Source organism: Lycorma delicatula, chromosome 12, assembly GCF_047948215.1.
Source record: "Lycorma delicatula isolate Av1 chromosome 12, ASM4794821v1, whole genome shotgun sequence".
Lineage (NCBI taxonomy): Eukaryota > Metazoa > Arthropoda > Insecta > Hemiptera > Fulgoridae > Lycorma > Lycorma delicatula.
In genome coordinates, this window is record NC_134466.1 from 48,564,529 (window position 1) to 48,579,417 (window position 14,889).

Below are 14,889 nucleotides of genomic sequence, written 5' to 3' on the forward strand. Positions count from 1 at the left end.
GGATCATCCCAGTTAGAAGAACAACTTATAGAACTGACAAGAAACGAAGGAATAGAAATAAAATTGAAGAATGGCTACCAAGAATTTTGGCTTCAAAAGCCAATCTCACAACTGTACCCTGGTTTATGGTCGATTGCTCAACGATTTCTGATAGCATTCCCATCGTCATATTTGTCTGAACGTAGATTTGGTGCTGTAGAAATGTTGCTAACCAAAAAGAAAAATCGGCATGTTACCAAATGCAGTGACTTACAGCTGTTTTTAAATGAATTCAAGCCTAATATTAACAAACTTGTTAAAGCATATCAGATTCATCCTTCACATTAATGTAAGTGTAATTTTTCAATTGAAAGCTCTGATTTAATTAATGTATTGTTATATTGAATATGCTACTACTATTGTTGTTATATAACTATATAGATATATTTGTAATTTTTTTGAAAGTAATTTTAATAAAAATACTTCCACATATGATTAAATATACGTTTTAATTGCTTTCATTTAAAATGTAAGTTTCAACTCAGAAATAGGATATGCCACATTTAAAAACAATAATTGCAATTGCCATTTTTAAGGGCCCATCTTAAAAACAGTGATTGCAATTATTATATTTAAACAGATGGTAAGTTCAAAAATGTTGGTGGCGATAGAAAATTTTTGATTCTCAATTTGGGTGATAGCCGAAAAAATTTGAGAATCAATGTTGTAGATATATGATAACTTTATCTATCATTTCTTCCATTATTGGCAGTTTCACCTTTTTTAACATGTTTGCAATATGACTTTCAGTCATCCTTATTCATTTCATTCATTTTTTCCTCAGCTAAATTTTTAATAACTGACCTTAAAAAAATTGTTGTGTTACTACTAACAAATCTTTTTAGAGCTGACCATACCATTTCAATTGGATTTAAATCAGGATGAAAAGGTGGAAGTTGCATAACCTGATGTAAGTATTTTTTAATAGTTCATCAAAATGATACTTTATTTTTGAATTTTTATGTGATTTAATTATGTCATACAATTGTGGTTTTAACATTGCTTTATAAACATAATTTTTTTTTTTTTCTAAACACCTTATCAAACCACTTTTCTAATCATTTAAATTCAGGGGCTTCTCTAGAAATAAATTGTGATATGGTGCCATATTGATAACAACCACTGACTCGGGGGGGGGGGGGGGAGACCATGAATTCATTTTTCAGATGCCCACTTCAAGAAATTGTTGTTGATGCTGTTATGATAGATATGCTTTTTTCACTTGTTTTCCAAGTTAAAATCACATTCAGAATGAACCCCATTTCTCCTCCAGCTTAGATTATGATTAACTGATCACTTTTTTAATGGCACTTTTACTCTTGCATCACTGTCATCCGACCACAATTTTTTCATTGAATGGGACGTTATACAATATATGAATCATCCAAATAAAAATCAAAGAATTTTATTTTGTGCAATAGATAATTTTTCTTAAATATTCTATCCTCTTCCACCAATTACCTTATTTCTCAATCAAAGGTTTCTTATTATAAACTGTTTTACTTCACTTAAACCCTAACTCTTTCAGGATAGCTGTTAGTATAGTTCTAAATCCTTTAAATTGAATACTCTTTTGAAGTTCTACACATAATTTATTTATTGTAGGTAGTTCATTATGTTTTCAGTGAAACTCATTAACTGTTCTTACAATGCCGAGATCAAAATGCACTAACTGGGTTTGAATGTTGTTAATACTTTTTTGCTGTACTGAATGAGAATGACTGCGATTTGTATTTAAGAATATCCTGCTTTTCTTTTTAGAGTTTTTGAACTTGAATCTTGAAATCCCAAGCTGCAGCAGTTCTTTCTTCATATTTTTGAATGCATGTTAAATGTTTCTCATCTTCTAATTTTCCTACTAAATTTATAGCTTCTTTCTTTATAAAAATCGTATATATTATTAACTATTTAATAAGCTTAACCAATATTTAATAAGCTTTTTATTTTTAACTATGGATTTAAATTCTGCCATTACAAAAAAATTAATTAACACAAAATGCAAAAAAACATACAAATTCATTATTACACAAAAAACATTAACTAACATGCCACACATTACAGAAGGAAACAACTATACCATTCATATTGGGACAGGCCTATAATTAAACTAAATCAGTTTATTGAAAATGAAAAGTAAACATTAGTACTGAAAATTTGTCAACAAACCGATACAAAAATTACTTAGCTATTCTACGAATACGAAAAAAAAAACTTAAGCTATTAATAAATTATTATAATTTTAGGGTGTAGGCTTATTATTTAATAATGATGTTTATTACTATAAACATCAAACAATACTAATACCCGTTACAAGTACATGTAACATAACTCAAATGAAATATTTTAATAAACTTTATTCTTATAAAGTGGTCATTCATTTTATAACTCACTTGATGGAGGAAGTGTAACAATAATCTATTAATACAAGTATAAACTATTTGTTTTTCTATTGTATACAGTAAGAAATATTTATAAGAAAGCTAAATACTTCTAAGAAATTTTTGTCTGAAATTAAACAAAATGATAATTTTTAATTATGGAAAGAATTTTTACTATTTATGAAAATAGTTAAACACACTGTAATGCAGAATATTCAGTTTCTAAACGAGCCTAACATTATAAGACAAGAGTAACATAATGCCCTGCACAGCAACTGTCTGCCTTGTACCAGCAAGCTTTTGTTTCATCGTACGCAATAAATGTGTGATGTATGATGTTAATATTTCTACATATATGGCACTGATCATATTAATTTTTTTCAAAATTTGTTAAGGACATAGAGATATTGCAAAAAAACCAATTTTTATTTTCTCCAGACGCGTCTTAGAAAAAACTTTATTAAAAGCAAATTTGTTACCTACAATGCAAATATAAATAATCCAGAATTTTTTTCAAAAATCAGCCCTCACCATTTAAAATTGAAATATATGTTTTTTGTTCTATCTCCCTTCGATTTAAATATTTACCAAAAAATTGTTGAAAGTTTATACTTTATATATGGAATTTTCAAGAAATGTCTATGTTTTTAAAATTTATTGACGGTGTAACCAGGAAAGTCATGCATAAAATACTTTACCTGTTTTTTTCTAATTATGTCTTTTTTTCAGTAGATTAAAAAAAATTTTCAGCATTGTACCTGACCCATCATTTATCACTAAACATAATATTTTTTAAATAAAAGGAAAAGAAATACAACATGCACTTAAACATATCAGACGTTATACAAGTACATGTATTAATTTGTAACATGTTACAAATTGTAATTTTACAAAAGACATAATTTTTATTTGTCTAAAGATTACATTTGAAAATAATTTAATTGGTGAATTTTATTGCTAGTAAGCAAATAGAATTTTATATTATTAGAAAAAAAAACATTTCTTCATTTATATAAAATCACAATTAAATTATTCTGAGAAAGAAAAAATCTAATATCATATCAACAATACAAAACTGATAATTATATATATTAATCTTTTAGAAATTACTTAAAACAAAAAAATGAATTATCAAACAATATTACATAATAAAATCTTAATGAATTATTAAAAAAATTTTATTTAACTTTAAAAAGATAAAACTATATAATCTTAGATTTTTTTTCTTTTTAATGGCTAAACGAATCAATTAAATCACTATGTTTTAGAATGTAAAATACTGACAACTGATCCCAACTATATTATTTATTTTCTTTTATCTACTATTTTCTTAGTACGAATGCATATCAATTTATTCACCAATGATTGAGGTCTTGTTTCAATGTTGACAGTAAAATTAAATAGAGTTTAGTTAAACTAAAAACACATTTAAAATTTTTTTATAAAATGTTTATCAAAATAAAAATAATATTTATCATAATTTTATAAACATAATTTGGAAAGATTAATCAGGGGTGTGAATTAACTAGTTGTGGTTAAACTGTAATGACTAGCGCAATAATTAAAAATCACATGTTAAAAGTCATCTATTTATGTTTGTAGTGTTTAGAAATACACTTTCCCAGTACTAGCTCATGCCATCAATCCAGGAAGCGACTCATGGTTAATTTCTAGTTCAGAAATGATTAATAGTTTACTGAATTAATTAATTAAGATCAATTAGAATTAGCCTACTATTCAGTTATAATTAGTGATTTGTGCATCTTTGATTCTACTGTATAATACAACTTTTTTTATATTTTTGTACTATATGCTGAACTTTAATTAAACAAGTTTTCTCTTATGTTAAGATATATCAGAAAAATATAAACATATATTTCTGTCTACTAAACAAAACCTTGAAATTGTTAATAAATTAGAAGCAAAAAGAGTAATAAACATTTCATTAGAATACAGTAGATATAGATGAATAAACTGCATATGGTTTAAAAAGAAAAATGAACTTCTATCCTTTGTTTCTTTTTCTGGTTTGTCAGACGATTTAATTCATTATAAAACTATGAAAACACAATGAATTTGATGAAACTGTGCTTGTCAACCAACTATAGGCAGAAGGTACTCCAGTGCCTAAGCCAACTGCATCAGCCAAAAGAAATTTGTTTTTTGAATGCACTGATTTAAAGGATCATTTTGAGATCTCATCTGGATGAGATCTGGATGATTTGTTTCAAGTGGCATAAGAGGAATCAGGATTCTTGGGGAACAATTAAGTGGATTTACAGAAATGGCCAATGAGTAGCAAATACGATTTCAAGAATCTAATTCTTCTGAAAATTTTCCTCCAGAAAAAATTTAAAATGTTGATCAGAATGGAATTTATTTTAAGTTTTTACAAAGTCAGACATTAGCTTTCCAAAATGTAACTCTTCAAGAGTTAATTACTTAGGACTCAAAATTAACTCCTAGCCTGTACACTGCTGTGGGTGGCAATGGGTCTGATTTCTTAACAAGATACTTCCATGCATGGCAATCCATAGTCCTTGCCAAGTCTCATTAAGGTTTAGCCTGCATTTTATTATATCATCATCAAATATCTGCTTGATCCACCTTTTCTTTGGACCTGTTCATTGGACTCTCCAATGTCATGGAGTTGTTGGTTTGTGCTAGAGGAGTTTGTATGGTATTTGGTTTCCACTCATTCTGCAAATATGACCAAACCATTGCAGTCTTCATTTTTTAATATTATTTTCGATCGTTGGCTGTTGTTCGCAGAGATGGCAGATATCCTCAATTTGGATGTGATCACAAAGTGAGACTCTGATGATCTGGTGTAGGCATCATATTTGGAACACTTCAAGTTTGCTCAGGTCTGCCTTAAATAGTGTCAATGTTTCTGCTCCATACAATAAAATTGCAGGATCAGGATTCAGAAAAGACGAACTCAGGTCTTCAGTGAGATGTTACTTTGTTTCCACAAGCACCACTTCAGGGAAGCAAAAAACTCCACCATAATTGCTACTTTCTTCTCCTGGACCAGTGAGCCCAAATATCTTAATTCTTGCACTTGTTCAATTTGTACACCATCCAGTTGGACTATGGCGCGTAAGCCATCCGTTGTTAGTACATGCGTATTATCAGCATTTATTTTCAGTTCATAAGATTGGGCAACACGGGAGATATCAAAGAGAATATCAGTGGCCTCAGCATCACTGTCGGTGAACAAGTCACTGTCATCTGCAAACATCAGGTCAGTCAGAAAGTTATCCTCTCCAAACTGAATTCCTTTTCTTCCCTGGAAAACTCGTCACATTATGGAGTCAACTATGATGCTAAATAGGAGTGGGGAGGCAACAACTCCCAGCCCGAAAACTCCTCAGATAACTCAATTCAAATGTATATCTGACTCGATAATCCATTGCACCTTTCCTGGAGAAGCTTGATAACTTTTGGAGGGATGAGCTCTGCCTTCAATGCCTTCCAAAAAAAAAAAAAATGTAACTCACTCATCCAATCAACGAAACAAAGACTGACTGATATGTCATTCAAATGGCACCTAAAACTTAAGATTAACTGTGGTTTTTGCTTTATCCAACACCCATACTCTTATCATTACCACATTTTACCAGTACACGCCTATGTTAGTTTAGTATTACAGAAAAGTTTTTGGACTAATAAGATATTAACTATTCATAAGTATATGATATTCATTAACCACTATGGCAATTCTATAGTGAAAAGAAATTATTTAAATTTATTTACAACAACATAACAATTACAATGTAAATTTAATTTGTAGATATTAAAGAAAAGAGTTCTCTTTACCCAGCCACTATGGAAAACGACAAACTATAGAATGTTTCTTTACGTATGAACTAACAGATTGAAAGCACAAAGTTCAGCTTAAAATAGAAACATTGAAAATATTTAAAATAAGCACAAGAAAATTACTTATAGCTAAAATAAGAACCACTTGTTACTAATTCTATACCTAAAAAAACAAATATAACTAAAATCAAGATTATATAAATAAATATATACAAAAAAGAAGAAAAAAAATAAACAAACCATAATTGGGCACAAAGGTGTTAATTGATCGTATAACATTCTTGCTTCTGTAATATTACAAGCCTGAAATCATAAAAAATTATATAATAATAATAGTATTAATGAATTAAAATATGCAAGAAGAGCTATGCTAGGTTGCTCTGAAATAAACAGAAAAACAAGAAAAAACTCAAAATTCTTAATTTAATTAAAAATATGTAAAGCTAGACGGCCATTAAATTCAATTAAAAGTTATGACATTTAAAACTAACCTTTGTGGTTATCAAATTTTTTATAAGTATATTTGGAGAATTCCTTCTAACATTTATTAAAAAATAAATATCATCTGAAATGAAATAAAAGCTTTTAGTTATGAAGGTTACTTAAATGTTGTTTACGTTGCTCAAACATTCGACCACCATATTAAAAATAAAGAAAACTATACTAAATGGTATTAAAATTAATTAGAAAATGATAAAAACTATTTACAAAAATATTATTTTACTTAAAATAATACAGTCTCCGTGGCAGAGGGGTAGTGTCTCAGCCTTTCATCTGGAGGTTCTGTGTCGAATACCAGTCAGGCATGACATTTTTAATATCTAATTATTTAATACCAGGTTACATAGTATCACAGTACTCTGCAGAGATGACAAGACATCTGTAAGCAGTCTGGTGTTCAAATACAAAAAAAAATACAGAAAATAGAAAAGAAAAACTTAAAACTAAAGCTTAAAGATACAAAATAAAAATGATTGCATCTAAATACAGTCCCTTAAGCATTCATCTATGTGATATAGCCTTCATTCAAGTTCAATTGTGTAACAAATTTTTCTAATATTTTTTTTTACATTTCTTAAAAACTAAATTTTTAGTTTTATGAGACAGTTTATTAAAACAATATATAGCTGTATATTTTTGAGTTAATCTGCCAGTTTCTTTATATGTTTTCAATAATTGAATAGATTTATGTCTTTTATTTAAGAAATTATTTATAAAGTTTAAGTCTATTTCTCTATAATGATGACTTAATGATTCTAATATGTATTTTTTTTTTTAATAAATTAAGTGGTAATTTGATCATTTTATTTATTTTTTTAAAGAATTTTTACTATTTTATTATGTATAGTTTTTAATTCTTTTATTTGATTTTTATCAGCTAATCCCAAACAATTATACTATAGCTAAAAATACTGTAATAAATTCCATACATAATAGTAAATAAATTTTGGTAATGCAAAAACAATATATTTCATTTTATTTGAAATTTCACAACCCAATCTGAAAAGCCGATCAATGATAATATCCAAACAACTTGTGTTAAATTTTCTTTACACAAATTTATTGCCAGTAATAATAAAATCAGTAGGTATATAGTCATAATGATCACAAAAAACTAAACAGACTGTCATACTTTGAGCTTTTTTTTCTTTTTTTATCTCCAGGACCACAGTTAGGTATTGCTTCAGAGAATGAGATGAATGATTTTTAGCGTGTGTGAAATGCCATGCCTGACCAGGATTCGAACCCGGGACCTCCGGATGAAAGCCGAGATGCTACCACTTGCGCCATGGAGGCTGGCATACATTAGAGCTAACTTATTGGAATCTAACCATTATTTTAATTCAGTAAGTTGCTTTTCTAATTTATGGTAAACTTCTAACCGTATATTTTCCTAACATATTCTAACTGTGTCATCAGTATAACATATATTTTACAATCAGGATTTTATAGTTAAAATATATCATTAATATAAATAATAATGGCCCAAGAATGGTTCCCTAAGGTACACCAGTATTCAAATATTGTAGTTTACTTTTTATTCCATTAATTTTAACACACTGAAGATGATAATTTTGAAGTAACTGAAAAGGTAAACTTCTGGTACCAATTTTTCAAGCTTTTCAATTAAAATTTTATGGTCTACAGTATCAAAGGCTTTAGCCAGATCTAAAAATATAGCTGCTATAGGTTTAATTTTGTCTAGATTTTGGTAAATTATTTCATATAAGTCAGCAATTGCATCTTTATGCTACAACGTTTCATTCACATATTCCTACATATAAACTTATTTAATAAGTTAATTCATCAACAAAAAAAAATAAATAAATCATTAAGACCTTTTACATTTTAAGAATCTTTTTTTTTTTGTAAATGATTTTTTATGAGTATTTTCTAGTTTTAAAATGATTTATTTTATGATATACCTGAAATGTAAGTTGAAGGCACCCGCAACCCATACCAAAGGCCATGGCATCCATATATACATGATCAGGTTTTGCTGCTTTAGCTGATTCTCCACTTTCATCACAGAGTGCTTCAAAATCATCTGTTAATGGAGATTTTGTGTTCTTATCTTTGAATACTACAAAGAAAATGAAAAAATGACATTTACACTATTATTTAAAGTAGAATAAAAGTGTATGTTCAGCAACCTGAGATTATTGTAACAGCTAACTTATTAAAATATCTAAACAAATAAAATAAAGCAGATGAATTTTAATAAAATGATACCAAAAACTACTAATTAATAATAAATAAATTATTTATCATATATACTGCTGAACTCTTTGAATAATTTTTAAAAAAAATTTACTCTTACGTTGAAGATTTTATTCATTTAAACATATAATTGGATTATGAAGTCTAAAGTAAGAAAATGGCAGAAAATATAAGCAAAAATGTTATAAAACTTTTTATTTCCTGTCTATATAATTACGCTGCAAAAAGGGTATAATTTAAGAAAATATATATATATATATATATATATAAGGAAAAGGATGCTAATTGGATCAAATTTTGCAAATAGGGTTTTTCAGATTTTCATATTTCATGATGCCTTCTAAAAAAAAAAAAAAAAAAATTCAATCAATGAGAAATTCTGGAAGAATGTATGTATGTCGGCCTATTTTCTTCTTAAATTTCTAGATTGAATGAACTGATTTGCATTAAATTTAGCATGATAATTTCTATATACAAAGCATTGATGCTAATTTAATCATAATGGTCAAGAAGGCAAGAAGATAAGATAACAACTAGACCTTATAAATCCTGTATGTCTAATTAGTATACAATTTTTTCAATTCAGAAGACATATAACATGACATGTTCGATAACAGATGTACTAAAAAGGTCAAATTCTATGTCAAACAAGTGTCAGGACACTCAGCACCTAATTTAATAATAAATCTCATTTAAATAGTATTATCTATATGAATATTATTTCTAAAAAAAAACTGAAATAATGTTAAAGAGAAACAAGAAATATATATATATATATATATATTTTTTTTTTGATAATAAATTATATTAAAATATGTTAATTGATTATATATATATATATTTTTTTTTTCTGTCTTCAGTCATTTGACTGGTTTGATGCAGCTCTCCAAGATTCCCTATCTAGTGCTAGTCGTTTCATTTCAGTATACCCTCTATATCCTACATCCCTAACAATTTGTTTTACATACTCCAAGCGTGGCCTGCCTACACAATTTTTCCCTTCTACCTGTCCTTCCAATATTAAAGCGACTATTCCAGGATGCCTTAGTATGTGGCCTATAAGTCTGTCTCTTCTTTTAACTATATTTTTCCAAATGCTTCTTTCTTCATCTATTTGCCGCAATACCTCTTCATTTGTCACTTTATCCACCCATCTGATTTTTAACATTCTCCTATAGCACCACATTTCAAAAGCTTCTAATCTTTTCTTCTCAGATACTCCGATTGTCCAAGTTTCACTTCCATATAAAGCGACACTCCAAACATACACTTTCAAAAATCTTTTCCTGACATTTAAATTCATTTTTGATGTAAACAAATTATATTTCTTACTGAAGGCTCGTTTAGCTTGTGCTATTCGGCATTTTATATCGCTCCTGCTTCGTCCATCTTTAGTAATTTTACTTCCCAAATAACAAAATTCTTCTACCTCCATAATCTTTTCTCCTCCTATTTTCACATTCAGTGGTCCATCTTTGTTATTTCTACTACATTTCATTACTTTTGTTTTGTTCTTGTTTATTTTCATGCGATAGTTCTTGCGTAGGACTTCATCTATGCCGTTCATTGTTTCTTCTAAATCCTTTTTACTCTCGGCTAGAATTACTATATCATCAGCAAATCGTAGCATCTTTATCTTTTCACCTTGTACTGTTACTCCGAATCTAAATTGTTCTTTAACATCATTAACTGCTAGTTCCATGTAAAGATTAAAAAGTAACGGAGATAGGGAACATCCTTGTCGGACTCCCTTTCTTATTAGGGCTTCTTTCTTATGTTCTTCAATTGTTATTGTTGCTGTTTGGTTCCTGTACATGTTAGCAATTGTTCTTCTATCTCTGTATTTGAACCCTAATTTTTTTAAAATGCTGAACATTTTATTCCAATCTATGTTATCGAAAGCCTTTTCTAGGTCTATAAATGCCAAGTATGTTGGTTTGTTTTTCTTTAATCTTTCTTCTACTATTAATCTGAGGCCTAAAATTGCTTCCCTTGTCCCTATACTTTTCCTGAAACCAAATTGGTCTTCTCCTAACACTTCTTCCACTCTCCTCTCAATTCTTCTGTATAAAATTCTAGTTAAGATTTTTGATGCATGACTAGTTAAACTAATTGTTCTATATTCTTCACATTTTTCTGCCCCTGCTTTCTTTGGTATCATAACTATAACACTTTTTTTGAAGTCTGACGGAAATTCCCCTTTTTCATAAATATTACACACCAGTTTGTATAATCTATCAATCGCTTCCTCACCTGCACTGCGCAGTAATTCTACAGGTATTCCGTCTATTCCAGGAGCCTTTCTGCCATTTAAATCTTTTAATGCTCTCTTAAATTCAGATCTCAGTATTGTTTCTCCCATTTCATCCTCCTCAACTTCCTCTTCTTCCTCTAATATATATATATATATATATATATATTATCAAACAAACTGGACACAAGATCCAAACTATTCCTGAAACTGACATAGCCATACTAAAACATCAATCATCCCATGCCAAGTATACTAAGAAGAACAAGGAATAAAGTTGTTTTCTATTTCCATATATACTATTACAAATCTGGTGTGCCAAGCCTGCTGAAATATAGGATTTCATTCTGATCATTATAGAGACTAGTTGTGTAGAATGAACATCATTGCTATTAAAGAAAGCAACTCTTCTAGTATCTCTTGTGAATCAGGTGCTTTACATGTGTCATAATCATAAAAAAAGACTGTGGCAGATAGTATAAATTAAGAAATAAATGTAACATTCTGTTCAGAAATAGTTTAGTAGTAGATTATAATTAAGTACTTAATTTATAATTACACTTTGAATCTACTGCATAATATTTAACAATGCTATAATAAGGAAAATATGATTAACAAAATGATGAAGAGTAAAAACTAATTTCCTATCCAAGAATTGAAACTAAAATTAACATTTATTTTAAACTCAAACCTTTAAAAACTTGATGTATTTTTATTATTCAATTTAACATTCATTATTAAAAATAATATCAGCAAAAAAACTTTGTAATTGGATGGGAAAAATTAAAATTTGTTATAATTGAATAGAACTAAGCTAACAATGTGTTTTCAAGGTGACAAATAATTTAACTCATTCAACTCGGTTAACACACTTGAATATCATTATTGTAATACGTATATATATATATATATTATATATACAAAAAGAAAAATAAATGAATGAACAGATAAATTTATTAACCAGGTGTTTCTTTTTAAGACTTTTTCTTATTTAAGAATAACCCTAAGGCAGTAGAGCACTTTAATTTAATTAAAAATGGAATATAAAGAAAGTTCATGACTTGACTAATATGTATTTTATTATTATAATACTTAAATAAATGTAACAGTGTGTATTTAATACATAATAATTTGATTAATGAACTTTTATTAATGAGTTTATAAACTTTGTAACTAAAGTATATTTAATACTGTACAATAAATAATAAAAAAATCAGAACAGTTATATGTGACCCAAGATGAAATAGCAATCATGCCTGAAAACAGTATAATCACCTGCCAGGATAATAGGTACTTTATACCAGGCTTATAAAGAAAACTGGCAAATGAAGTGAATTCAGGGGTTTTCTGGGCCAAATATATTACTATTCATATTTATCAAAATAGTATTGATCAAAATAATATTGCGATACTAAGTTACAACTTCACCACATAGCCTAACTTTATATTGAACATCATTACTTTCCTAGAAAGCCAATCATGAATAATGTTACTCATATTTCGGAAGTTTAACATGTTACTTAGTCATATAAAATACAGGTACATGTAATATAAAGTGAACAAATTAAAATTCCTCTTTCTGTTGTGAAATAATGCACTATATACTCTGATTCAGTTTAATAGTTGAAAAAATATATATACTACAACATATTAATAACTACTTAAAATAAAAATCATTTTTAATCAATGTACTCCTTCCAGTCTTTGTGTTTCAAACACTGTTTTTTCTGTATTGTGATCGATAGAAAACAATTTAAAAACGGCTGTAGTTATATGTATGTAATATTGATCATAGGCAACACGGTAAAAACTAATTCCACTGAGCTTTTGATCATTTCCTTTCTCTCCTACACTATACCCTTTCCTTACATCCATAATAAAGCTGAAACAATATAAATTCATTTATTTTAAATGGGGAAACCATTCATAGTACAAAGTGTTTCTATCCAATAAGAGAAGCAATAGGAATCAATCCTTTACAATATAATTAGTATTTTTTTGTGAATAATAATACTATTTTTTGCTGTCAAACAATTTTTACTTTCCCATCTAGAAATTATTGTAATAAGTCCAATTTGAGTAAATGTGGTTTTCACCGGATCTTGACGTTCTGAAACCTAAGAAACCAAAAAAACCAGATGGAAATTTTCTGGATGTTTATGTTCATAACTACGTGTGTGTTTGGTATTGGCCTCTAAATCACTTTATATCACCACAACTACTGGACCGATTTTGACCAAACTTGGTCAGATTACTTCTAATTCACATACCCTTCAAAAAAATGTTATCTAAATAAGTACTGCAAAGTTATCATGGCCTGTACCATGATATATAGTGGAGTCCTTTTTGAATTACACACAAAATTAGTTTTTTCCTAAGCTCAGAAAATCATAATCCCAGCTCAAAAACTGTAATAAATTGAGTATGTTCCTCGTTTGATGACCAACAGCATAAAGAACATGAATAGACATTTGTTGCAATTTCTTGAACAAGCTAATGGCAATGAAACATTCATGCAAAAGATGATAATGGGAGATGAAAGTAGGGTTTATGGCCATCGAGACAAAAGTTCAATCATCACAATGGATTTGCAAAGGATCTCCATGCTTCAAGTCTGTCTCAATGTCACAGTGATGCTCTGCATTTTTTAAATTTTAATGTAATTGTGGATTTTAAATTCTTGCCTCAAGGTGAAACAGTAAATAGTGCATATTATCAAGACGTTTTACAACACGTGAAAAAATCTACAAAAAGAGTTCAGAATTGTGGCAAGACAACTGATGGTTCCTTCATAACAACATGCCCACAAACCCACGCACTCAAGTTTTGTCAATTCATCAGGTTTGTGCCAAAAAACATGACTGTCCTCCCTCAGCCTTCCTAGCAGCCACTCCTTGCAATATTTTCTTATTTCAAAAATTAAAATCAGTGATGAAAGGACATCGTTTTGAGACTACTGGTGACATCAAAGCAAATTTTTCACGGACCTTAAAGGTCATTTCAAATGATGCTATCAAGGACTGCTTCACGAAGTGGAAACACTGCTAGGAAAAGTGTGTGAATAAGGGAGAGGAATACTTTAAAGGGGACAAGAACCAATAATCTGTAAAATTAATAATAAAGATATATATATAATTAACACACATTACTGCATTCCTGAGAGCAGCCATAATTCAAGATCAAAGATAGTTATCAGTATAATGTTATTCTCCTGAACTTTTTAAAAGTTTTTATCAAGATCTAAACATGGTTAAGTCTCCTAAGAAAATTCTCTATCATTTTTGGTATATTAGCATGTAAAATTCTGACTAAAGTACAAAAAAAACTCTGTCGAACTCCTCCAATTTTTTTCTGATTTTTATTCTCTTTAGATGCCAATATGAAATGCCTAAATTGTAAATAAATACATTATGTAATTAAACTAAAAGAAAATATTTAATTTTATAACAAGTTAATGGAGAAAGATATTACAATAACATACACCAATTAAAAATAAATAAATAATTTATTTGTTTTATCAATAATTTTCATTTTATCATGCAGATAAAATAAAATAATGTTATTAAATCGGTAGCTTAAATATAATAATGCACTTCATCTTTATTACATAAGATTTGAACTTTAAGTATTATTCTAATTTTAACTGTAAAAAAACTGATGCAAAAAATGATGCAA

General features: G+C 28.4%; 1 protein-coding gene across 1 annotated transcript in view; it reads right to left on the reverse strand.

The window, feature by feature from the left end:
- The window catches only part of Gclc (glutamate--cysteine ligase), a 144,642-nt gene that overhangs the window by 34,914 nt on the left and 94,839 nt on the right, over positions 1-14,889 (reverse strand). Inside the window, exons 5-6 of the mRNA XM_075379801.1 lie at positions 8,669-8,826; positions 6,483-6,545 (exon numbers count right to left, since the gene is read on the reverse strand). Of these exons, the coding sequence (XP_075235916.1) occupies positions 6,483-6,545; positions 8,669-8,826 (221 nt within the window). The remainder of the gene's footprint in view (positions 1-6,482; positions 6,546-8,668; positions 8,827-14,889) is intronic.